The sequence below is a fragment of the Ictalurus furcatus genome, chromosome 22, assembly GCF_023375685.1.
Source record: "Ictalurus furcatus strain D&B chromosome 22, Billie_1.0, whole genome shotgun sequence".
In the NCBI taxonomy this organism is placed as follows: Eukaryota; Metazoa; Chordata; class Actinopteri; order Siluriformes; family Ictaluridae; genus Ictalurus; species Ictalurus furcatus.
In genome coordinates, this window is record NC_071276.1 from 7,553,433 (window position 1) to 7,579,502 (window position 26,070).

The following is a 26,070-nucleotide window of genomic DNA, read 5'->3' on the forward strand; positions in this document are numbered from 1 at the left end:
TAGGACCAGAGAAACAGAATGAGAAGTGAGAGGAAGATACGAAATGAAAAAAATAATAATAATAGGAGCAGTTGTTTTCTGTAACCTGTTAACATTCTGCTGCTTCAAAGCTGCATTAGGTAAGATTACGTTTCTAGCAGTTAAGTTGGTAGATTCGACATTTTGAATGATTACAACCCCGCATTTCCACCCATGTACATTAAGCTCCACCCCCAGGATTTACGGTGACCCATAGAGTAAAGTGTCTCATAAAATGACTGACAGGGGGCACATCCAAACACTACCCATCATTCCGGACCAGAAGTCGGTTTCCAAACGGGTTTTCTCTGCCACTTAATACACGGCCACGGCTTAAACCTTCATATTTGATCAAGGGGTTTACATATATTCCAGGTTGCACAAGTATGAAATTCAAACAATGACTAATGCATCTTTAAAGACAATCCAAGAATAACATTATGACTCATCAGAGGGTTCCAGGGTGACCGGGCTGAACATGTGCCACGACTGCTATACATGACTAGGTCAAGCGCTCAGATCACCAGTATGAGCTGATCAATAAAATAGAAAACTAAATGAATCGGGACACAAGTTGGCTGTTGAAACACAGGAGTCAAATAGGAGTAAAAACTTCCCCTCATCACCACCACATGTGTTTGTATGTTTATGGGATATTTGAGAAGTTTAGCAGAGAACCTCCCGCTGTCAGCTGGTTGCTAGGTGCCTGGTGCTTGGTCTGTGTGTGTGTGTGTGTGCGCGCATGTGATCCTGCTCATATAGGACAGCAAGCCAGAGGTAGGCTGAGCAGCCGGAGCAGCAGCAGCAGTCTCTGTGTGTGTGTTTGTGTGTGTGCATGTGTGTGTGTATGTGTGTGTGGAGTGGAGCTCTGTGGCCGGATGATCGCACTCTCCCTGTCCACCACAGGACGAAGCCTGACAGTAAGTATCTGTCTTTCAGCCCTGTCTTTTCTTGTCACTGGTATTTTAACGGATCTCTGTCTGTGTGTGCTGCTTGGCTTAGTTGTATGCAAATTGGACTCTTCTATTATGTGCTAACATGAGGAAAATGCTGTGTCTTTTTAATCGCTTGCCATAGTATATGTACACGGTCTATAGAAATATGGAAAGTTTTCTCTTGTCTGATCATCCATATGTATATATATATATCACCGTATAGCGGTGACAGCTTTGTGCGGCATGTGTGCTGTTTAATAAGCTTGTTTTTATTCACTGAAACATGTGCTTGGTATGAACAAGGCTGAGGTAGACAAAACAGGAATGCTGAACGGTGACATAGAGCAGTAGAGAGTCATGATGTAGTCTTTATAGTATAAATGTGTACCCACGGCACAGTGCGAGTGTGACAAAGCAAGAGCAACAGACTCTAATAACGCATGAAGTACCGGGACGTGAGCAGAATAAGCACAACGTGCTCCACTGCAGGAGCACACATAGTAAAGGGGCAGGTGAATACAGTATGGATGTACAAGTCTTCTAATACACTCCACAGTTGTTAACGCAGTTTTGTTCCACCCAAAGTGAGCATGCAAATGTGCGACTTTTGAAAGGACATGCAAAATGTATGAAAATATGACAAAATCGTTCCAGGCAGAAATCCCAGCATTTACTGGTGCATAGACAAATAATGTCCCCGTGCCCAGAATGCAAAACATTAGATCTGATGCATGCAACAGGGGAAAGGTGAAAAAAGCATATCTTTCCATTATGGATGTAATACGCTGGTTTTATGTATAAGTGGTTACGGAGAAAGCACATCTGGTTTGACGCCCCCCCCCCCCCCCCCAACTCCTTTTTCTGTGGGTTTCTTAAATCCAAATTGATTTTACTATCAAAATGAATGATGCATCCTTATAGCTTATTTGCACAGTGCCAGCTCAGGAGAATATTCCTTCCTCTCTCTATTTCTCGCTCCCTCTCCACTGTGCTTGTTGGCACAATTTATTTGACTTCAGACATTTTGCCAAATCTGAATGAATTCACCTCCACCACCTCCTCCACTGTTTCTATAACCTGTTATAGAAACCGTGAACTTGACATATTAATTGCTATCCCGAGGCTGCAGTGAAAATACACAGAGGATGCGGCGGTCCATCATCATTAAACACCTTCGAAAATGGTACCAGGCGTACCTCTGTGAGCGGTTACCGAGTCATCTTGTGACATTTCATCTACAAATGAAATCAGTTCAGTTCAAGTGTATTCGTCAAATTATGAGCCTTTCGAAGTTGTACTGCTGTAATAAAATGCTTACTCGTCAAAAAAAAACAAAAACAAAAACAACAACCACTTAACACTTAAGCTAGAAAGACATACACGTACATAAAATATACAGGTGTATTGTAGAAAATTGAATTAAATGAATTAAATATGCCACACTGCAACTGTAAATGTGTACTTACTACAGAATCATGTAGTTGTATACAGTAGTTAAAGAAACGACAATAATAATGTAAAAATGTAATACTGTACTGTTGTTGTATAGAATTTATTGTAAATGCAGTGTTTCGTACTGTAATAATCTTGACAGTAATAAGTTATGAGGCATACATACTGCTTTGTTACTGCATACTACAAACAATAAAATACAGGAAATGACATCAAAATCATTTTCTTTCATATTTTAATGAAATGACAGAATTTCCCTATTTCTATTCATTATTCCTATTCACAGATCATTACTTAAAACAATAAACACAGCAAAAATAATATTACAACAATGTGAAATAAGAATGGCACGGTGCTGCAGGGTCCCTGGTTTGATCCTAAGCTCACGTTGCTGTCTGTTCGGAGTTGCATTTCTCCCGGTTTCCTGCCACTTCCCAAAAACATGCCTGTAGATAGTTTGCTGACTCTAAATTGCCCCTAGGTGAGAATGTGTAAGTGTGTTAGACTGGATCCACCATAACCCTGACCAGGACACAGTGTCTTCTATACATAATGCTGTAAGGCTGTTTTTATTTTATTTGTATGTGATACCATTTTTTGTCTCATTTCCCATTAGTAATTTCGTTAAAAAAAAAAAAAAAAAAAAAGGGACAGTTTTGGCACTAGTGAGGACACTTTGTAATTGTAGCTCTTCAAAGCTTGGCCACTAGTGAGGACACTTTGTAATTGTGGCTCTTCAAGGCTTGGCCACTAGTGAGGACACTTTGTAATTGTAGCTCTTCAAGGCTTGGCCACTAGTGAGGACATTTTGTAATTGTAGCTCTTCAAGGCTTGGCCACTAGTGAGGACACTTTGTAATTGTAGGTCTTCAAGGCTTGGCCACTAGTGAGGACATTTTATAATTGTAGCTCTTCACGGCTTGGCCACTAGTGAGGACACTTTTTAATTGTAGCTCTTCAAGGCTTGGCCACTAGTGAGGACACTTTGTAATTGTAGCTCTTCAAGGCTTGGCCACTAGTGAGGACACTTTGTAATTGTAGCTCTTCAAGGCTTGGACACTAGTGAGGACACTTTGTAATTGTAGCTCTTCAAGGCTTGGTCACTAGTGAGGACACTTTGTAATTGTAGCTCTTCAAGGCTTGGCCACTAGTGAGGACACTTTGTAATTGTAGCTCTTCAAGGCTTGGCCACTAGTGAGGACACTTTGTAATTGTAGCTCTTCAAGGCTTGGCCACTAGTGAGGACACTTTGTAATTGTAGGTCTTCAAGGCTTGGCCACTAGTGAGGACACTTTGTAGTTGTAGCTCTTCAAGGCTTGGCCACTAGTGAGGACACTTTCTATAGTGCAAGTGTAGGAACAGTTGAGCACTTCGAGAAACACTTTGAGTTTCTATCTTGAAATTCTCCAGACTGCAGACAAATTATAGTTATCAAATTGGTGTTATTAGACCAGCTTAGGACATTACTGATGCACGAGCCCCAAAATAGCAAGTTATTGACAATTCCACATCAGTTATAGTTATGTTGAGGAGGTCATGGCATAACATTTGGCTTTAGAAGTCAATTTTCATGCAGTTTTAAAAGTGACATTTTGACTCGGTATGCCTGGTGGGACTAAAAATAAAGAGCTGAATGGTAAACAGACTAAGCCAGTGCAGTTTTTAATGTGTGTTAAACACTGATGGAGTCGGGCTTTACCTGTGGAGTAGATCTACAGGGACCTACAGAATAAGGAAAGGACTTGTATAGCAGATCCACCTGGTCAGTGTGTGACTGTCTGAATCCACAGTGCAGTGCACAAGCGTGTGTGTGATGTAGCCCTGCAGTGGAGCTAATTTCTAAAGTATTAATGACAGCTACACGCCAACCTCCCAGAGGAAATGTTTGACAGAGACTGCTGTGCTCCTGCTGCGCTCTCTCTGTCTCTGTCTCTCTCTCTCTCTCTCTCTCGTCTAAACCCCTACTTTAGCAGCTCTGCTTCTTTCTGTCTTTCTCTCAGTCTTTTTATCTGCCTGTCAGTCCATCCTCCTATATTGTAGTACATCAATTTTCACCTTCTTCCTGTTGCCGCTGTTCAGCATATAAAGCTCTTCCTCATGGGTTTTCATCGTTCTTCTCTGTAGATTTGCCTCAACTTGTCTTTTCTTTCCTTAGAGTAATCGGATGTCTCACGGTTATAGGACATATTTAATTTTCTTTTTCTCAGACATACCAGACATTTTTGTATATACACTTCACTTTCCATAAGAATTTATGAATGTCCTGTGCTGTAGTGCTTTTTTAAAAAAATTTTTTTTATGGGTTTCTGTCAGTCTGTAGAGTAAATTGTCTCCCTCAGTGATTTCCTTCTGCTCTTTTACTGGACTGTAGGTCACTGCAAACTTCCTTCACTTTAGCATCTCCCCAGCCTGCCCTTTTGTCCTAAAGACACTGATTCTCTTTTGCTATAATATCAGCTACTTTGACACAGATCCAACATCAATGCATGACCTAATAATTGCATTATAATGAATAATTATATTCTGTCTATTGCTTAGATTGAGACACGTTTTTCAGTTGAATTTAACTGATTTTTATTTTATAGGCATGCTTCAGCCTCGGAGACTCACAGTTCCAACACTGCAACAACTGTTTCAACAAAACGCTTTCAAAAAAGTTCAGCGGTTTTCTATTTATTTGAAACGACTCATTAGGGGTGGGTGATCTTCCAAAAAAAAATCACATCACGATCTTTATATCCACGATCCATGATTCTTCCCAATTTTGAGATGTACTCCCGAGAATCTCTAGACTGGAACAAGCCTATGGTCTTATCTATTTGCACGATTTAAAATACAATAGTGCATTAAAGAATCAGTTGTCAAAATGGTCATTAAAACCTGAGTTAAACTTTATTTTAAATATTAACGTTGTAATCATCAGTCAGTTGATAATATTTAATAGGGCAGCAGTTTGATTGAAGACATGCACGCTTTACCTTCCAGTCATCAATAAAACGGATGGTAAAATTCACTGTGCTTTATTTGTGCAGCAATCATCCGTCGGCATTCGCTATACATATGGGGAATAGCGGTATTATAAAAATATTTGCGACTTGGCAGATCATACAGTGCATCTAAAGTGTGCATCAGTCTCATAAATCCCACGTTGTCCAGAGCTTTGAACTGCATTGGACTAAACTGGGGCACTGGTGGCTTGACAGTTAAGGCTCTGGGTTACAGAACTACGAAGATGTCACTGTTGGGCCCTTGAGAAAGGCCCTTAACCATCTCTGCTCCAGGGGGCGCTGTATCATGGCTGACCCTGCACTCTGACCCCAGCTTCCTAACATGCTGGGATATGCAAAAAAAAGAATTTCACTCTGCTGTAATGTGTATGTGACTAATAAAGACTCATTATTATCGTTATCTTTATATCCTCGGCTAGATAAAATGTGACCGCCTCAGACACCTCTTTCCATCGTTTGTTGCTTTTATAGTATTTTTTCGACTGCCCTAATCCGTCACTCAGTGATGTTTCAGGACCTCGTGAGATACAGATGAGTGGGGTTGTTGTACCGCCCTGAGTGAAACACTCGCAGGATGTTCCTTTGGATGCTTTCTTTCAAGGTGGTTGAAAAGATTTGTCATATTACCTCCGGAAGTGCTGAGTGTTGCCCGACAAAGTTTACAGACAACGTTGCTTTGAGAAATGTCTGACTGTGCATAGCCAAACCACTGCCACAATACTGACGCACCAGCTTCTCATTCGCTATGCTGCTAGGTCACGTTGAATTGTTTTTCAAATGCGTCACGCACGAAAGACACATGATAGAGATACGTGATATAATTTGGCCAATCAGCACAGCCATCTATAGACAATCATTCTGTTGTAGTTTTCACATTACTATGAGGACATAATAGGTCACGCTTGAAAAGTAGATTTTGGACGTCTTCAAGATCGATCACGATCACGAAACGGTCACCACAATGTCACAAGACACTAATCCTGGCTGAATTCTATAACAGAAACTGTGCGATAACTTGTTGGTCCTCATGTTAGATTATAGAATGAACATCCTCTAACGAGAGACCTGCGATTAAAGAAAAGGACTACGTCCTGCTTACGTCATTAATCAGTGTGATCTGGGCTCATGCAGGAAATTTATTTATAATTTATAAACATTATTTAAAGTGAACTTGAGGTAATATGGATGGTTTTTTATGTTTCTTTTTTGCTTGTTTTTTATGCTGTTATGTTATCTTTATGTGTCGGATATATTTTGCCATTTTCATTACCATATTTGTAGCTGTCCCCTGAGTTTTGCATCATCCTATACCGTCCTCCTATTGGTGGCGTTTAGACGAGCTTTGTAGCAGCGGTTACACTGAGACTTTAGTCACAAATGGTTGTTGTCTGTTTTTGGTCACAGTGGCATTAAATTGGCTGCCAGTGAGTCACATCGTATGGTGGGAAAATACAGATATTGCATATTGTATCAACCTACTGATGACAAAAAAAAGCCCACCTCCTAATTTAATGTTACTGCATGTTTTGGAAGACATTTTTCAATAATCGAGGTAGATGTTTGGATTATGAGCATGTTATCCCTCCATTCTAACATGTTCAAATGAACAAAAATGTACAATTCTGCAGTTTAAAAAAAGGCAGCAGTGGGTCTTAGTGGTTTTCTGAGCCTTTTTGTTAGAATGATAAAAACGTACTACACATACTACATAACTTAACAGTGTAATTAGGGAAACAGCTCAGCTTACAGCTCATTGCTTCAGGTTTCCAGGTTTGATCCTGAGCTCAGGTTTCTGTCTGTGTGCTGTTGTTTTTGTGCAGGTTCACCCTGCACAAAAACTTGGGTTTCCTTTTGGTGCTCCAGTTTCTTCCTACCTCCCAAAAACATACATGTAGGCGGATTGGCAATGCTAAATTGCCCCTAGGTGTGATTACTAACCCATTTCAGGATGTATTCTGGCCCCGTGTTTCACAGGATTGGCGGTTAAGGCTCTGGGTTACTGATCAAAAGGTCAGAAGTTCAAGCCCCAGCACTGCCAAGCTGCCATTGTTGGGCCCTTGAGCAAGGCCCTTGACCCTCTCTGCTCCAGGGGCGCCGTATCATGGCTGACCCTGTGCTCTGACCCCAACTTCCTAACATGCCGGGGTATGCAAAGAAAAGCATGTCACTGTGCTGTAATGTATCATTCATAGTTAAACAAAAAGTTACAAAATAATAAATATTATTTGAATTTCCGAATACCACTGACAATGAGAGAAAGAGTTTACAGAGTCGGGGACGTATTTTAAAGATGCCAGTACTTTCTTGTTCATATTTTCTTGAGCAGAGGTATCCATAAAACAGTTTAAAATGATAAAAAAAGCAAAATGGGTTTTGGCGGCTGAGGGTTATTGTTGCTTGCAGTATGTAATAAAAGTGAAATTTGCTCATATATCACTACCCCTACACTAAGTGCTGTAAGCCTAATCTTCCACAGGACTTTGTAATTATATTCAAAAGCAAATAGACTGATATAACCACACTAAACGAATTGCTTTGTAATCAGCCCTTTGTGTGGCACTACATCTGTCCACTATCAGCTGTTTGGATTTGTTTGCCAGCCCCTCCTGCTAATTTTGCTTTATGAAACTGTGCCATTACTGGAGCCAGTGAGTCACATTTCTATTCCAATACCATCACCATTACCACACAGCTCTGGGCACCAGAGGTGTGTACCAATATCATTGCAACTGTTTAAGACAAAAGGAATGAGGGTTAGATGTTCACCGAGCTCCTGGGTCACAATGCGGAGTGGATTAGAGGGGGTTAATATACCACGACTGATTAAAGGTGGCCAACCAGAGATTAATAATAGTTTGAGTTGCCACGGGCAGGAAAACTCATTATAGGTAGTTCCTCCCTCGTGGCCGTGTTGTGGTTCATTCCTTGAAGCTGGTGAAATAATGGCAGATATGTGCTAAAATTATATCCCAATATCTTCGAAGCCAAGGCTACACTGTAGATCTCTTCTGAAGTGTTAAAAGCTTCCACGCTGATGTTGTCACTATGAAATAGACTACATATAGTCTCAGGTGGAGCCATGGGAAAATCCGAAACGGCTGTACTGGTTGTGTAAAAGCTACATAAAGTTACATTACAGCACTAATGACAGAGACAAATAAAGTGAACGTGATAGGTTAAAAAACATACAGCTGGTTAAGTATACTGTATGCTACTGTAGCAGAGAGCCTAGAGCAGCGACTGGGAGTTACGAATGAAAACTGATATCTGATTTGTGACAGTTTTTTTTTTTTTTTTTTAAATTCCTAATTTTCTATTTTTTTTCTTTCTTTCTATTTATGAGTATGAACTGTCTGAAATATAGAGGTTACTCAAGGAGAAATTTCTTGGTTGTCCCACTGGTATAAATAAAACTAGCATCTTCTAAAAGAAGCACTTAAATGTAACACCAGAAGCAAGTGAACATCAGGAGTTAATTGGGAATTTGCAGTGTACTCAAGTACCATGTAATGTATGTGTAAATGAAACATTAATTCACATCCCACAGGCATCTCTGGACTTAAACTCCAGCTGAATGACTTTTTATAGAATTCTTTCTAAATATAGATTCATTATTTTAACAGATTCATTCATGCAATATGTATGAAATAAAACAGGATGTGGAATGCTGTTGTGGGAAGCGGCGTTTCTAAAGTATTTTATTTTACCTCATATTCAACAGCAATTTGGCAGTGCTAACCATTTTGACATTTTTATTTGTTTATACTATGCATGAGACGTTACACTAAAGCCACAGGCTTCGTGAGACGATACTGACGCGAGGCGATATTGACACAAATAAAATATAAAATTTTCATACTTTTACCTTGTTATGACAACAGTTCGAACCACTGCAATAGCAATGCGTCATATTGTTAGAAAAGTATATTGAGAGCAATACTAATAACCCAGTATACGGTATTTAAATTCAATTCTTTATAGTAATTGAGTGCAGACATTAAACAGATGCCTTTATCCAACACGTGTTTGTCATGTCACGGCAGACTCCATTTCCCAGAATGCACTGCAAACTACAAATATGGCCGACGACTACAACTCCCAAACAACGTTCACCTACGCCTGGAGACTAATCACACACACCTGTTCCCAATTACATGCTTAATTACACCACACTACTTAAGAGACTCTCTCACGCATACCGTCTTCTTGAAGTAACATGCTCAGTTGGTCTTTTCTCTGTCGTGTACCAAGCATCGAGTTAGTGTGTTTGCTCGCCAGGTTTTTGACTCTGTTTACTCCTTTGACCTTGATTCTCTGCCTTCCCTGTTTTGTGCTGTTTGCCTAATCGCCTGACCACTGTCTGTCTTTGTATGTGTTTTGCCTTGCCCTCTGGAAATTATACTCTTTATTAAAGCTCTTAACTGCGGTTGCATCCGTACTAACCTCCATTACATGACAGTGTTTGTGCAGAGAGAGTAGTTTGATAAAAAGGCTTTTCCTGACTAGATTCCGGGTGTAAATTAAGATGGAAGGTTCATTGGAGGAAAATTATGCCCAATTCCCCGTTGAGTGAAATGGAGTAAATCTAACAATAAATATGATTAAAAATCTTGTTTACAAGTTCTGCATGTGACAGTGGCAGATCCTTCAGGCCCAAGTGTAAGTATAACTTATGCTTTCATCTTTTGCTAGTCATAAAAACTGCAGTCCAGTATGGACAGCTATTCATTGAGTACTGATAGAAAGCTGGATTAATGGAATGCAGGAATTTTTGGTTGAAGGCAATAATAATTACGGTCTTAATGCTAATTTCTTTTCTGACATATTTGCAGTTCAGTATGAATCTAATTCTACAGTGCATGACATTAGGACTATTAATGGCTATTCATTTATTTGTTAAAACTACTTGAAACAGGCTTTTCAGTATATTGAATGAAAAACTGCAACTGCACACCTGAATAACTGAATAACAGTCTGGAAGTTGATTCTGTAAGTTTAAGGAACGTCATTTAGACATAGACTTGATGCTGAGGTGTTTTAGGCATATAGTTCATTCTGAAATATTAATTCAAGAGCAATTGTATTTTTGATTCCTCCCTTCAGACTGTGTGGAATATGATGATTAACCTTTTAAACAAATTCTCTGTAATGTTGTTTTGTGAGAATCCTACTGTTCTGAGCGTCTGACTGAATGATGTACTGACTTTGTAAGAGAGATTGAAGTGATCCCTATTTAATGACATTAGCACCCAATGATTTGAGCTTTGAGAGCAGTTTGACATGAATTTAAGGGGCACCACTTTCTCTCTGGTGTCTACATTCTTTTTGATGTAAAGTGAATATCCTTTTGAATCTTGCCGGTTTACTTGTTAAATTCCAGGGTTAGTTTTTAAGATTTACAGCATGTCCTGTATATCTCTCTTTTAAGAATGTTAATATTCTTCTTAAGCGTAATGGCAATGAGGCATGTCCCAGTTTTCTGGTTTTATTAAACCCAATATGACTGTGCCCTTTCCTCAGAGAACTATGGATGTTGTCAGTGCTTATATAACTCCATTTTTCTTCACAGTAACTTTATTAACTCATTTACATGTTGCATTTTTAATTGCTGCCATTTTGTTAGCAAACATAAATATAACCACGATATATTTTGTGTGTAATGAAAATGTCCTCAAATAATGTGATATGATATTTGTTGCTGTCACCCAGCACTTTGAAGTCTTGGCTTACAATAATGACAGTGTGAGTTAATGAGATTTAGGCCTAGCACTATGGTGCTATTTTGCAAAGTCTTAAATGTTTTTAATGTGTGCGCACACTTAAAATGAACTTATTTAAAGGCCAAAACTTTCAACTCAAACTTTCGGCCTCTTTAGTTTAAATAGCCTGTTGTGTTTTTGTAATAGTGGTAAATGGTGTTTCTCTGCAGAAGCCAGCACTTTCATATGTATTACTCATAAGCAGAAACATGCTTTGTTTAATCTGGACTGAGTTCAGAATTAAGTGCTGCTGCAGCCTCAAACCAAATACTGTTCCTTTTGATATTCAAAACTTTTCTTTTCATCCTCTTACTTAGCTTAATTACATCTGCTTTTACATAATGATCTGCTCTATCTACACCTGGCATTTAATTTCATTTTGTAGGGTTCTCCCTGCTTCTTGTATATCGATTTCATTTACAGTAAATGACAGATGCACATGTGGCCAGGATGGAGACAGATCTTTCAGTTTGGACGCATGCAGCATTTGCTTGATTGATTGCAGGACAGTAATGGACACGTAATTTGTGCTGCGCTTTGATTGAAGAGTGAGCCAATGAAAGGGACTGGATGCTAATGTGCGTTATAGACAGTGACAGTTTATTCAATTTAGCTTATGGCTACTTTGAAATATTCATCAAGGCTAAAGCTTGACAAAAACCTTCAGCTCCTTTTCTGATGCAAAGGGAATACTGTATTGTACTTCCTTTGTGTTTAGCATAGGAGAATCCATAAAACTGTTTTAGAAAAAGAACCCATTCACTTCCATGTTGATTGAATGAATTTTTTTTCTTTTTATTATTGATTTCTCAAAACATCCCTCAGCTTTTTAATCTAAAACCATGAGCATTGATTCCACTTGTCTTTTTTGTTCTCTATCTTTTCTCAATCTTCTCTTTTACACCTCAAGAACGCTGACCACCATCTCGTGCCCACATCTCTCATTTAAATAAAGAACGGTTTCCAATTTTTATTTTTTTTTGGCACTGGAATTGCCAACTTCAGTGTAATGGATGTGATATGAGCTCACATTGACCCGCAGTGTTTCTCGCTGCTTGCACAAGCTTGGTGTCAATGAGACAGTGTGCAAGATTGATCATCTGACCTTTCATGGTAGACTTATATATTTATATATTACAGATATATAGCCGTTTATTCACATTTTGGATGTGACAGTGTCTTTGGGAGATTTTCAGCACATTTTCAACAGAACGCTTTGAATTAAAAACAGTACCCTTGTAAAAATACCAATATAAAAAAGAATGAAGAATGGAGCCGTTCTTCAGTCTGTAGAGACCAGATGGTGCCATTATATATTCTATGAAACATCCAAAAAAGCAATTATCTATAAACTATTAATGAACAAATTTAAATGTCGATTCAAGAGGATCATTTAAATGGGATTTTTTATTCTGTGATTAATTTTTTCCATTGATTTGTTTGAAGTGCAGTGTACAGTACATTCATCCATTTTCCATACCACTTATCCTGCACACACTCTTAAAACAGATGTGTTAAAAAGAACACATCATGTGTTAAAAATGAACACACCTGCGTGTCTAGTTAAGGAGGACACATTTTGCCTTGCTTTCAACACAATCTGTGTGTTAGTACGTTTCCACACAAAGATGTGTTTAAAAAAAAAAACCCCACAGAAATAAGATTTGTTGTTTATACAAATATTTGAATAGTTGTTTTTTCCCTATAATTATCCTAAAATGTAATTAGTTTGTATGCTAAAAATCTACTAAAATGCTCACAAAATAAACAAACAATTGCATGAAGTTCAGGTGACATTTATTAAAATCATTTAAACATTTGATAGATGTAAGAATTGGAGTTGATGTATCTTCTTACAAATCTCCCTGCCATCTGGGAAGACAAGAGACCCACTTCCTTCCATCTGAAAAACTGTAAAAGAGCAAAACAGTGTTGGTTAGTTTTTAGCTACAAAATATGAAGAAATGCCTTTGGGCTTTAACTGAGAAATTGCATTGCAGAATTCCAAATTGTGTCATTTTGGAAATGTGGCCTCCACTCTCCTAATGAACAAAACGGTGCTGTAGACTCACCAGGAAAATCTAGCTAGCTTGCGAATGTTTTTCCAATGAATACATTTTCGAGAGCTCCCTGCATAAATATAACAAACTCTGGTCAATAATTTAACACGTTGTGTTGGTCACTCGTGAATTTTTTTTCTTTTTTTAACACATTTATTGGATAATTTAACATGTGATGAAATAGTAATAACAAAAAAAAGTTCGATCCTGAGCTCATGGTTACTGTCTGTGCAGTGTTTTGCATGTTCTCAACATCCTCCTGTTTCTTCTGAATTCAGTTGTATCCTCCACCTCCCAAAAATTACCACCTGTTTAATTGGCTACTCTAAATTGCCCTAAATGTGAATGAGTGTGTGTGTGCATGGTGCCCTGTGATCCCATCCAGGGTGTATTCCCACCTTCAGCCCAGTGTTTCAAGGATAGGCTCTGGATCCACCTTGACCAGGATGAAGTTTCTACTGAAGGTGAATGAATGAATGACTGACCATATTTAATCAGAAATCGAGTGTGTCTCTTATTTTCCTTGACAGCCTGCTGCTAGGTTTTTGTTAAGTGAGAGCTTGAGTGTTTATTTTTTCTTAGCTTGGTTTGAGACAAGGTTGTGACAGTTACTCCTGGTGGCTTTGGTCTTTGTTTTGCCTCTATGAATGACTAGTACTTTCTTCTTACAGACCTGTGAAGTGGTTCCAAACCCTGTGTATTTTCTGCTTTAACACTCCTGATCCAGCTAATTAGCTAATTACCAGGCCTTCCTGAAATCCCCTTGGATGTGTGTGAGCCCTCTAGGCCGGGACAGGCAGAACAGACACTGGGAGGTCGAGGTGATACTAAAAACAGTGGTATTTATTGAAAAGTGAGGAGCGGGAGTGTGGGTGCAAGGGGGAGGAATGAGAGTGGGGAAGTTGCTGTCTTTCTAGCGATGGGCACGAGGAGGGGGCTGGAGCTGGCACGAGACAGGACCCAGGAGGCATAGAGGAGACCGTGGAGGGTCAACAGAGCTGCAGCACAGCCGGGGAGCTTATTCTCCACTGTCCTCGTCGTCATCTGGAACAAGAGAGAGAGACACACACAAGTTAGCATGCATGCGTGCTCTTGCTGTCCAAAATGATCGAGGTGCTGAAATGGTGCTGCTGTTCAGCACCTTGCCGGCAGTTTCACGAGGAGCACGCTTCGTGTTGTGTGTGTGTGTGTGTGTGGGGGGGGGGGGGCTGCCAGCCTGACGTCACAGTACCCTCCTCCTCAGCTCCAATCCTACTGCCAGCCTGCGTTGCGTCCAGAATGCATACCTTCTTGAGAAGCCATCTGCGCTCCCATGCTGGACCCCTGCCCGATGTTGGACTTGGAACGAGAAGTCCTGTAGTGTGAGGAACCACCTGGTCACCCTACCGTTTGTGTCTTTAGTCTGGGCCATCCTCTGCAAGGGGGCATGGTCCGTGACCAGGGTCAAGTGTCAGCCCACCAGGTAGTAGCACAGGTCCTTGATGGGCTTCTCAGAGGGCTGTCTCAGAGGTGTCTGTGTGAACAGTGAAGGTTAGTGAGAAGTCAGTGTTCCGGAGGACTGGTGAGCTGGTGAGGGCCTGGAATGCCTGCACTGATTCTTTGGCCCATCGCACCCGGTCCAGTTGGCCCTTCTTTGTGAGATCTGAGAGGGACGAAGCTAAAGAGGAGAAGTTAGGGACAAAGAGGAGATGATATCCCACCAACACCAAAAAGGCGCATACCTGTTTCTTGGATGTTGGCTGGGAATAGTCCCTCAGTGCTTCTAGCTGCCAATAGCCCTTGGTTAGGTCCAGGGTGCTGATGAACCAGGCTCTCACCAGCTGATCGATCAGATCATTGAGTCGGGGAAGGGGTAGTTGTCAAACTCTGATACCTGGTTGAGCCTCTGGAAGTCATTGCTTTGGCGGGTGCTGCCATCGGGCATCGGAACCATCACAATGGGACTGGACCATGTACTGGTGGACTCTTTGATGATTCCGTCCTGCAACATCTGGCCAACTTCCTCAATAGCTTGCTGGCTTGCCTCTGGAACACGGTAGGGCCACTGTCTGACCACCACTCCTGGCGGCGTAATAGTTGTCATGCTGGACCAGATGGGTCAGGCCAGGGTTAGCTGAAAAGACTGCGGCGAATTGATCTACCAACTCTGTCAGCTCTTGTTGCTGCGTGGGGGTGAGGTCTCTCCTTGGCGGACCAAGGTACACTCATCAGGCTCGGAGGGGACAGCAGAAAAAGCGGACAGCACCGGGGCAGGCTGGACCCATTTCTTTAACAGGTTGACATGGTATAATTGGGTGTCTGTGCGCTCGAGGACAGTGTAGGGCCCCTGGCAGTGGCCAGGAAGCATTACAGGAGGCATTGCAGAGAAGCACCTGGTCAATTGTAAGCCCTCTGTTGCTCTTTGGGTGGCCTCCATGTGCTCCCAGACGATGGGGGTGACCCAGTCGATCTGCTCCTGCATTTCCTGGATGTACTCGAACAGGGACCGAAATGGAGAGGGCTGCTTCTCTCAGGCTTTGCGGACAACATCTAGTAGTCTGGTGGGTCACTGCCCAAAGAGGAGTTCAAAGGGGTGAACATGAGACATAGGGGAGGAGGAGGTCCCAGTTTTGGCCGTCCTCGTCTACCACCCGTTGGAGCACTCTGCTTGAGTGTTTGGTTGAACCATTGCACTAGGCTGTCAGTCTGTGGGTGGCAGAGGTCCGGAGGTGTTTGACCTGCAACAGCCGACACAGATCACAAGGGTTAAGGTGATTTTTTTTTTTAATTTTTTTTTATAAACCCCAAAGAACTATTGACTGTCGCACATTTCCCACTCCTTACTCATGTAAGTAATATTCACTTATTCTTTCTTTTATTGTTTTATAATAAGCATCAGGGGTTGAAAATGTAAAGCAGCACAAGAACAGCTTCAAGTTTGTATAGTGAGATACTTTGTCATTTGTGGCATGGCCTGTCCAGTGAATTCACAGATTAGCAAAGAAAGGTAACTTGTCTGCTTATTTATTCCTGCTTTGTTTTTGACATTTTACTGTTTAGGTTGACTCTTTTTTTTAAAATTATTTATTTTTTTTATTCCACTTTGCTTTTGGAATTACAATTTGGACATTGCTTCCTTTGGACCTTATCTGTATTGCTTTTAATAAAAATTTGCACATGGATTTATAAAATCCTCATTACATAGTCTAATTCAAATGCATCCTATCAGTTCTATCAGGAGAAAGGAGATTCTCCTGATAGAATATAAGGAGATTAAAATGAGAGTGTGTGATATTTATGCAGTTTATATTGCGTTGCTTGAAATAAAAAGCTGAAGTGTTTGTGCATGACGATTTGTTTGCAGGGGGTTGAATTAGGGTGTACATGTATCATGTTTATATTGTATCTATGTTCATCTGATGAACTGTTAGTTGTTCCACAGGCTCTAAGGTGAACTAATTATCACTAGACTAGTTCTTAGTGGCTCATGTCTACAGAGAGTAGAGCCCCCAGCCCCATTAATTGGAAGACAGGTTGGTTTTTTAGAGATAAAAATCTCTCTCATTGTCATGAAACCTTGTAAGAGTCAGCCCACTCATATTGTGGTAATTACATTAGGTATAGATCGTGCTAAGCAGACAAAGCCTCATTAAAACGGTTCTTTCAACTTGAAATAAAGAAGAATGGTGTGATTAAATTTCTCCAAACCTAATAAGTTCTCCTCTGTCTTTACATATGTGTTTGTATGCTGCTGTGAGAGATCTTAGGTCTGAGAAGGTTTTCAGTCTTGCTGGTGTTCATAGCCAATAATGAGTCTATTTATTTGAATAATGATGATTTTTATTCGTTTGTTTTGTATTCCATCTGGTGAATTGAGTCTTAGTGGTGAATAAGCATCTAGTATCAAAAGTATTAGAGTATTTAGGAGTGATGGATCCTTCTGTGAGTCAAAGTACTTTCATGTCTGAGTGACTGTCTTCTACCTAATGTGTCTGTCCTGTGTGATTACAATGCAGGTACAGTGTGAGCTGACCGTATGAGCTCAAGAATCAGGTTCATGTTTTCACGAGTAAATGATGTGCCATGCTGGGTATTTTATTTATTTGTTCTTCATAGTGCAGAGGAATGGCTTATAAGTACCAAAGCATACTGCATCAACCAAAAAAGTATCAACATTGTCTAGTGTCAACATAGTCTGTTGTGTATCAACATTGTGTAGAAAAAGTTCTGAATTGGTTAATAGGGATAATATTTAGAAATGTGTGCAAGTTTATGCTGTGTTCACCACATGAGCGGTGGATATGAGGAATGCAGCGTGAATTCAGACAAGTTTGAAAACTTTTGGGTTTTTACATTTAATATGTCTTATATTTAATAAGTCACTGATTTTCTTTGTTTTATTTGTTGTTGTTTTTTACATTTAGCGTAGCTAGACGTTTTCAAACTGAAACAAAAAGCATGATGCTCATTGGTTAATTCTGTTTCGTACCATAGCCAATAAAATGTGACTAAACAAACCAATCGATGCATTCATAATGATTATTCTTGACCTTTTTTGAGCATTATCATCATCACAGTTGCTGCACAAAAGTTATTTGACACATATATAATCAGTGGCACTATATGTGGGTTATGTTAACCAGATATGAACATAATAAACATGTGGAATATTCTGCCTCTGAGCTACAGTGATTAACACTGGGAAAAGCAGTGGAAATGTTGTGCTGTTTCACATGGAATAAATATAGATGTATTGGAATTGTATAGATTGTACTAAGAGAAATGATGGCACATAAACAAAAAAAACACACAATTAGTACTTTGTTGCTTCTCCTCTGGTTTTTATGACGGCCTGAATTCTTCAAGGCGTGGACTTCACAAATGGAAAACAATATTCTCCATCAAGCTGGTTCCAACTTTCTCGAATAGCAGTTGACTTATCAGCTTTGCAGGACGGAGCCTTGTCATGGACCAGTTTTTAAATTTCCACCATAAATTTTCAATCGAATTGAGATCCGGACTGTTTGCTGGTCATGTCACTGAGTTGATTTGCCTTTTCCTGAAGAAAAGCTTTAACACTTTTTGCTCTGTGGCGAGATGCATTATCATCCTGAAAAATGACTTCATCGCCAAACCTATTATATATCGATGGAATGAGAAAAGTGCCAAAATTTCAACGTACACCTGTGCATTGACTCTTGAGGTCTGTCCTGGTCCTTTACCTGACATGCAACCCCATATCATAACTGAGTGGGGAAATTTGATTGTTTTCTTCAGGCAGTTATCTGTATAAGTTTCATTAGAACGGCACCAGACAAAAGTTCCAGCATCATCTCCTTCTCCAACGCGGATTCATAATTCATCACTGAATATCACTTTCATCCAATCATCCACACTCCATGATTGCTTCTCTTTAGCCAACTCTAACCTTGTTTTCCTTTTATAACCTTCCCATTTTGTTTATACTTGCACCAAATTTTAGGCACAGCTAACTGGGAACAGTCAACATCTTTTGCCACACTCTGTCTTGGATTTCCTTCATGAAAGAGTTTTATAATCCTTTCCATTGTTTCAACTGAAAACTCTCTTGTTAAGCCCATGTTTCCTTTCAAAAATCCAAGGTCTGTAAGCACTTTTTTAAATTCTGTAAGCACTCTTTTAATTGCAGACTAATTTGAATTTTTAGACTTTTAGTCCTGGTATTTGTTTTAGAAATGCAAATTACAAGGTGATTCCATATTGTTTTCCTCAACGTTGAGTGATTCCATAATTTTTTTTTTCTTCCTCTATTTGATCTGGGAAAAAAAAAATGCCATTAATTAAACTCATTTCATTTAACTTGTTTGAGGTATTTTTCATCAAACACTCCTGAAACGAAGTATTCTACTTCAGGCTTAACACCGTTCAGTGCTTTGAGAAGTTTATACAAACAATTTATGCACAGATTTATGCATATATGCCCAGGTATTTTTAAATTGTTAACCTGAATTATTAAAGGTAAACCCTTGTTTGTTTTGCTATATCGACATTTCAGTTGGAGACAGGACTGAACACTGAAGACCCCCCACAGTCTACTACAATTTTCATTATGCAGTGTGTAATCACAGTGTCACCCTGCTGGCATGGGGGTTGCATCAATTGCCCTGAACACCCCTGCTTCATCATTTATGCTGGATGGAGCGTATCTCAGCCTTTATGCGGTTTCTGTCATGGCATGGTGCGTTTTCCATTCCCACTGTACAGGAATAGTACAGAAATAGCACCCTGATAGATACAGAGGCATGAGCTCTGTTGGGTGATGGAGAGTGAGCTGAACATAGAGCATCCCCATCACTCACAGAGCTCTCCCAGGAGGTATGTAGCTCCATGTTGCTTCTAGATCCCCCATGTAATTACTGGATAGGAGCTCAAGCTGAGCCAAATTCACCGGATCCCAATCTGTGTGATGTTAAGGTGAAAGATGTATTACAGGAATGGTATTAATTCAGATTACTTAATGACCACTACACTTTTGTCTTATCAGATGTGTATTCATTTGGCTGGCATGCTGTGTGTAAGAGAGAACCCCCAACAAGGTGTTTTATTAAAAGAAAATAATGGACAAAAAACAAGTTTTATTTTCTTATAACTCGATGGCCATTATCTTACTTAACTTTTGAGAGACTGACTGTTTTTACCACAGAGTTTGTTAAACTGGCTCCTCAACTAATGTGATCTTTGCAGAAATCCTAGGCAAGATTATAAAGTAAATAAAAAACATTTCCAGGTCATTTGCTGATAAATTTATGCAATATCGTGCAAGCAAGAGTGCGGTTATACTGAATATTGGATATTAGTGAATATCTATAATGGGCATGATTACCTATGATACTGCGATTGGGTATTTGAGAGTGAAATGGGACACAATAAGCCTGACCAGGGGCAGTGTTAATTTTTGGGATCTTCTGGGGCATAATTGGTGTCCTTGGAATCATCACCACCTTCGCACTCTTTCCATTGCCTTTGGGCCTGGCCTACGTATTTCATTGCCAGTTGCCCAACTTTCACTTGAGAAACCATAAAACTGACACTGGTGCTGGCTATACATAATAAATTGCATTATCACAGTCAAGGTTTGGCAGTTTGAAGTACATTTTTATCGTGCTCTGCAGCCAAGTCAGCCTTGTGTCATGATTTTTTTTTTTCTTTCATTCTGATGGCATCCTTCCTGATCTGGTGTGAACTGATAGACATTGTTGGAAACAATGGGATTTTTTCAATAGGTTATGAAAAAAGTGTACAATAAAATACTAAACCCACATCCCATCAATATTTCTGTTCCGTACACTGTAGGCTAATGTGTCAGTGGTTTAGTAGTTGAAATGTTTGCTTCTGCAGCCTTCAGCACAAATATTTTTTGAAGTTCAGCATGTGTCTCTGAATTTGAACAGTCCGCCTAATCTTGTATTTACTAATCGCTTTACAGTACTGCAGCAGTGCCTCCAGCAAATAAAATTACAGCAGCACAAATGCCACATAAGCCCCAAATTTTCCAGCAATGTACTTTAATGACATTCACTCTAGATGTTGTTCCTGTTTAGTTGAATTTGTGTCCCACTCCTGATAGATTATATAACGAATGCTTCAACTGGTTTCCCCAAATTCAACTGAAAATGCAACTTATAATGATTTCTCCAGTCTCGAAATTATTCAACCCCTTCATGGTAAGCATCTTTAGTACTTCGTAGAGCACCCTTTTGCTGTTGACATGCTGCAAACGAGATGCAGAGCCAGGCACCAGCTTCTGGCAGCGTTCCTGACGAATCTTAACCCATTTCTCGTGATTAATGGCCTCCAGTTCAGTAATATTCTTGGGTTTGCGTGCTGCAACCGCCTTCTATTTCAATTGCTTTTGTTTGATTTGTTCATTGCAAACAGCTGAAAGTCTGTAAATTTGGACAATAAACCTGATTTGAAATGGGGGTTGAATAATTTTGATTGCAACTGTAACTTTATAACATACTGTCCTCCATGTACACTACCACCTCACTATCATGTTTTTAGAGAAGCTCTCTGGATGGTTAATAGCTCTATTTTATTGACCTTTTTTTCCTAAGAATAAACATACATTAGTATATTAGTCTTTTATTTTGGTGATATATTTAGTATTTGCATGTTACAAGCACTGAATGCAGTAAGTGAGTTTGAGCACCACAGACTGATCACACACTTGGTTGGCACTCCTTAACAAATCACTAACACATTTCATATCACCAATGCAAATAGAATAAAACTTCTGCCACCTGCAAGTGGAAATAAACAAATTCAGCCCAGATATACAAATTCAAAGGTATTATGCGATTTTCACTACAAACATTTCCCGACAAGAACTGATGTCCTATGCAAAACATCCACTAGTCTTACATGAGCGGACCAAGAAGGTGACTTAGGATGCTCTACCTCATTATTATTTTTATTTGCTTCATTTTGGGCTTAAAATGTTTAAATAAGATGTTTATTGATGAAGAATGCCATTTGACCAGGGTAGTTATTGAGAAGCAGTTTTAATGAACTGGATGGATCTCGGATTAAGCATCATCCGTCACTGACATGGTAGGATTAACGATGTTCATATGCAGATTTGATAAATTCACTAAATGATGCTTTTATATTACCGGAAAATGAATAATTTATTTGAATGTTGCTTGTCCTTTTTAAGAAATATGTATGTGACTGAATTTCTGTTTAAAAAAAATAATAATTTTTTAAAAATGTTTGTGTACATAGCTAAAAATAAATCCTCATATAAGCATGGAAAATCAGAACCATTTTTGTTGTTGCCTTTTTAATTAGGATTTTGATATCAATATATCACTTCACATCATTTAGATGAACATACAGCTGTTCATCTTTTTGCTGGAATTTCTTGAAAAGCAAGTTCTAATACCTACAAGTAGAATAATTCAGCATAATTATAAATGCATCTTACAGCAACTACATTATCAGTTGACATACAGAGCGCTGGAAAATGCATTATTTGGACTTACTGAGTATTAATATGCAACTTTCAATATACAAATTTGTGCGGATTTCATTTGAAGTTCTGTCTAAACATTGCTGTTAAACACTTTCATTGTTAATTTTGCTGTTATTAATTCATTAGCCTACGCTTTGTTCTCTTCGCGTGACTGATGCTCAGATTGCTTATTTTAATCCAACTAGTAATGTTTCACACAACACTAATTCTTCCGAGTCGCCCAAGTTGACATGCCACACATACTTTTCTCGTCCTTGATTTATTGTGTGGAATATCCTATTCACTATTCATCATAGTCTTGTAAACTTTGTTGGGCTCCAGGGGGTGAAAATCTATCTGCGCCATCTCATAAGAGATCAATTCCTCTCCAACATAGCCTGCTCATTATGCAAAGCCACTTACAGTCTAGCTAATAAGCCTGACATGCCTGTGATCCCTTGAGAAGTTTTGAATAAAAGTAAGAGCGCAGGCACTTAATGGTGCTTACATTTGAGGAAAAAATAGCTTCTGTCTTATGAGGTATAATTCATGATGTATCTGGCATATTGCATATTAGTCATGGTACAAACATATACAGTGGTGCTTGAACGTTTGTGAACCCTTTACAATTTTCTATATTTCTCTACAAATGTGACTTAAAACATTATCAGATTTTCATACAAGTCCTTAAAGTAGATCCAGAGAACCCAATTAAACAATTGAGACAAGAATATCATACGTGGTCATTTATCTGTTGAGGAAAATGAGCCAATATTACATATCTGTGAGTGGTAAAAGTATGTGAACCTTTACTTTCAGTATCTAGTGTGACCCCCTTGTGCAGCAATAACTGCACCGTTTCCAGTAAGTGTTGATCAGTCCTGCACATCGGCTTGGAGGAATTTTAGCCCGTTCCTTAGTACAGGACAGCTTCAACTCTGGGATGTTGGTGGGTTTCCTCACATCAACTGCTTGCTTCAGGTTCTTCCACAACATTTCTGTTGGATTAAGGTCAGGACATTGACTTGGCCATTCCAAAACATGAACTTTATTCTTTTTTAACCGTTCTTTAGTAGAACGAGTGGTGTGCTTAGGGTCTTGCTGTATGCCCCACTTTGTCTTGAAATTCAGTTCACTGATATATATCCTGACATTTTCCTTTAGAATTGGCTGGTGTAATTAAGAATTCATTGTTCCATCAATTCATTGTTCAACCATGCTGTCCTGTCCCAGATGCAGCAAAACTGGCCCAAACCGTGATACTACCATCATCATGTTTCACAGATGGGATAAGGTTCTTATGCTGGAATGCAATGTTTTCTTTTCTCAAACATAACACTTCTCATTTAAACCAAACATTTATATTTTGGTCTCATCCATCCATAAAACGTTTTTCCAATAGGCTTGTCCACATGATCTTTAGCAAACTACAGATGGGCAGCAATGTTCTTTTTGTAAGAGTAGTGGCTTTCTCCTTGCAACCCTGCCATGCACACCATTGTTGTTCAGTGTTCTCCTGATGGTGGACTCATGAACATTAACATTAGCCAATGTGAGAGAGGCCTGTCGTGGCTTAGAAGTTATCCTGGGTTCCTATGTGACCAAGACAAATATGTCTTGCTCTTACCTTGCCCCTTTGTTTTGATTCTGCATCTGCCTTTTGGTATTTGGTAACAAATGTTGGTCTTCACTCCTGGGGAGGGCAACAATGGCCTTGAATTTCCTCCATTTGTGCACAATCTGTCTGACTGTGGAATGGTGGAGTCCAAACTCTTTAGAGATGGTTTTGCAACCTTTTCCAACCTGATGAGCGTCAACTCTTTTTCTGAGCTCCTCGGAAATCTCCTTTGTTCATGCCATGATACACTTCCACAAACGTGTTGTAAATAATAATAATAAAAAAAATAGATCCCTGTTCTTTAAATAAAACAGAGTGCTCACTCTCACCTGACTGCCATCCCATTGATTGAAAACACCTAACTCTAATTTCACCTTCACACTAAACTGCTAATTCTAGAGGTTCACATACTTTTGCCACTCACAGATATGCAATATTGGATCATTTTCCCTCAATAAATAAACGAAATAAAAAGTATAATATTTTTTGTCTCATTTTTTAATTGGGGTTGTCTATTTTTAGGCCATATTAATGCAGATATATAGACAATTCTAAAGGGTTCACAAACTTTCAGGCACCAGTGTATGCTGAATAAAATCAGCAGTCTGTACAGACAAACTATATTAACGTGATGAAATTGATGTTTTCCCAAAATGTTTTTACTATGTGTTCCGGTTAAATCATGTACAACACTGATAATCTAGATTTTCAATTTTGTACAACTTGATTACACTGTATGGTCAAAAGTTTGTGGACAGCTGACCATCACACCCATATGTTGTTTTTCCCTAAACTGTTGCTGTAAAGCTGAAGCACACAATTGTATAGGATGTCTTTGTGTCCTGTAGCATTACAATTTTCATCATGACAGTGCCACCATGCACAAAGCAAGCTCCATGAAGACATGGTTTGTGGAGTGGAAGAATTGAATGGACTGCACAGGGCCCCGAATGCTGACTGCGCACTAGACCTCCTCACCCAACGTCATTGCCTAACCTCACTAATGCTCTTGTGGCTAAATGGACGAATCCTCACAACCACGCTTCAAAATCTAGTGGAAAGCCTTCCCAGAGGATTGGAGGTTATACCAACAACGGGAGAGTAAATCTGGAATGGGATGTTTGACGACAACACGAGTGTAATAGTCGGGTGTCCACAAACATTTGGTCATATAGTGTCTTGACCAGATACTATTCGTGTCTATGAAGTATGAGACACAAAGAGGATACAAGGCTATAATGTTTCAGTAGTTTTAACGTAACGCCTCTTCTGGATAGTGGGATTATAAATGATTACTCATCTACTCAATTACTCAAGTCAAACAGTACTAAATGTGTTGAATGAAAGGATGTTCAGTATGAGCAGATTGTGAATAAGAGTCCTGGGATGAGCACAGGACAGTCTTTATGATTACAGCAGCCGATTTTAGGTATATATCTACCATATTAAGTAGAGGTTGTCCACTGAAGAAAAGATGAGACAAGTATGGGCAAATACTGCCTAATCATTTGGTTTTATCCAAAGTGGCTTACAAGTTAATCACAATCCACTCTAAGCTATTAAGTTAAGGATTAAGGGTTTTACTCATGATCATCATTGTCTCTCTGGTCAATGAGGGATGAAGCTCTTAGGCAAAGTGCTATGAAAATGCCAGGATTACACTGTAGCTTTATATATAAAACTACACTGTACTTGATAGTTCCTGTTGAACATCAAAACAGTACTTGTGTCGATTTAACAGAGCTGTACTTATAAAGTTGGACATTTTTTCTCTTAAATGTAATGTTTTACCCCCAATTCTGTATCCGGCTTTGTTTGTTTACTTGTTTATTGTCAAGTTTTAAAAGTGAGAGTTAGGGTTAAAGGGCTTTCCGATAAAATGTAATTTTTTCCCTCCGCTATGCATGTTGTGGTTACAGTTTGAGCTTCCTGGTCATTGACATACTCTTTACCCCTCCCTCTACCCACAGGGCATCAACACCGTAGTGCCGAGTAATGCAGATCCGCCTGCCCTCGTCAGCCCCGGGATGTACCAACTGGACATCGTGCTGAAGAAAGGCATCAATCTTGCCATTAGGGACAGAGGAGGTAGGAATGGCTCTTTCATAGCTCTTTATTCCCTTTAAATGCAGTATTAGCTCAGTGGATACCTTCATCTGGTATTTAAGTTCCAAATTGGATGCGTTTTTTTTGTTTCGTTGTTTGTTTTGGACTGACTGTTGCACCAAAGATGCCAGTTGTGGTTGG

General features: G+C 39.4%; 1 protein-coding gene across 5 annotated transcripts in view; it reads left to right on the top strand.

Annotated features, from left to right (window-relative positions):
* The window catches only part of mctp1a (multiple C2 domains, transmembrane 1a), a 171,045-nt gene that overhangs the window by 36,888 nt on the left and 108,087 nt on the right, over nt 1-26,070 (top strand). For 4 of the 5 annotated variants that reach the window (XM_053653996.1, XM_053653998.1, XM_053653994.1 and 1 more), the window contains exon 2: nt 25,794-25,911. In XM_053653996.1, the coding sequence (XP_053509971.1) occupies nt 25,794-25,911 (118 nt within the window). Of the gene's footprint in view, nt 1-686; nt 939-25,793; nt 25,912-26,070 lie in introns of those variants that run through there. The other variant, XM_053653997.1, reaches the window with a different exon arrangement.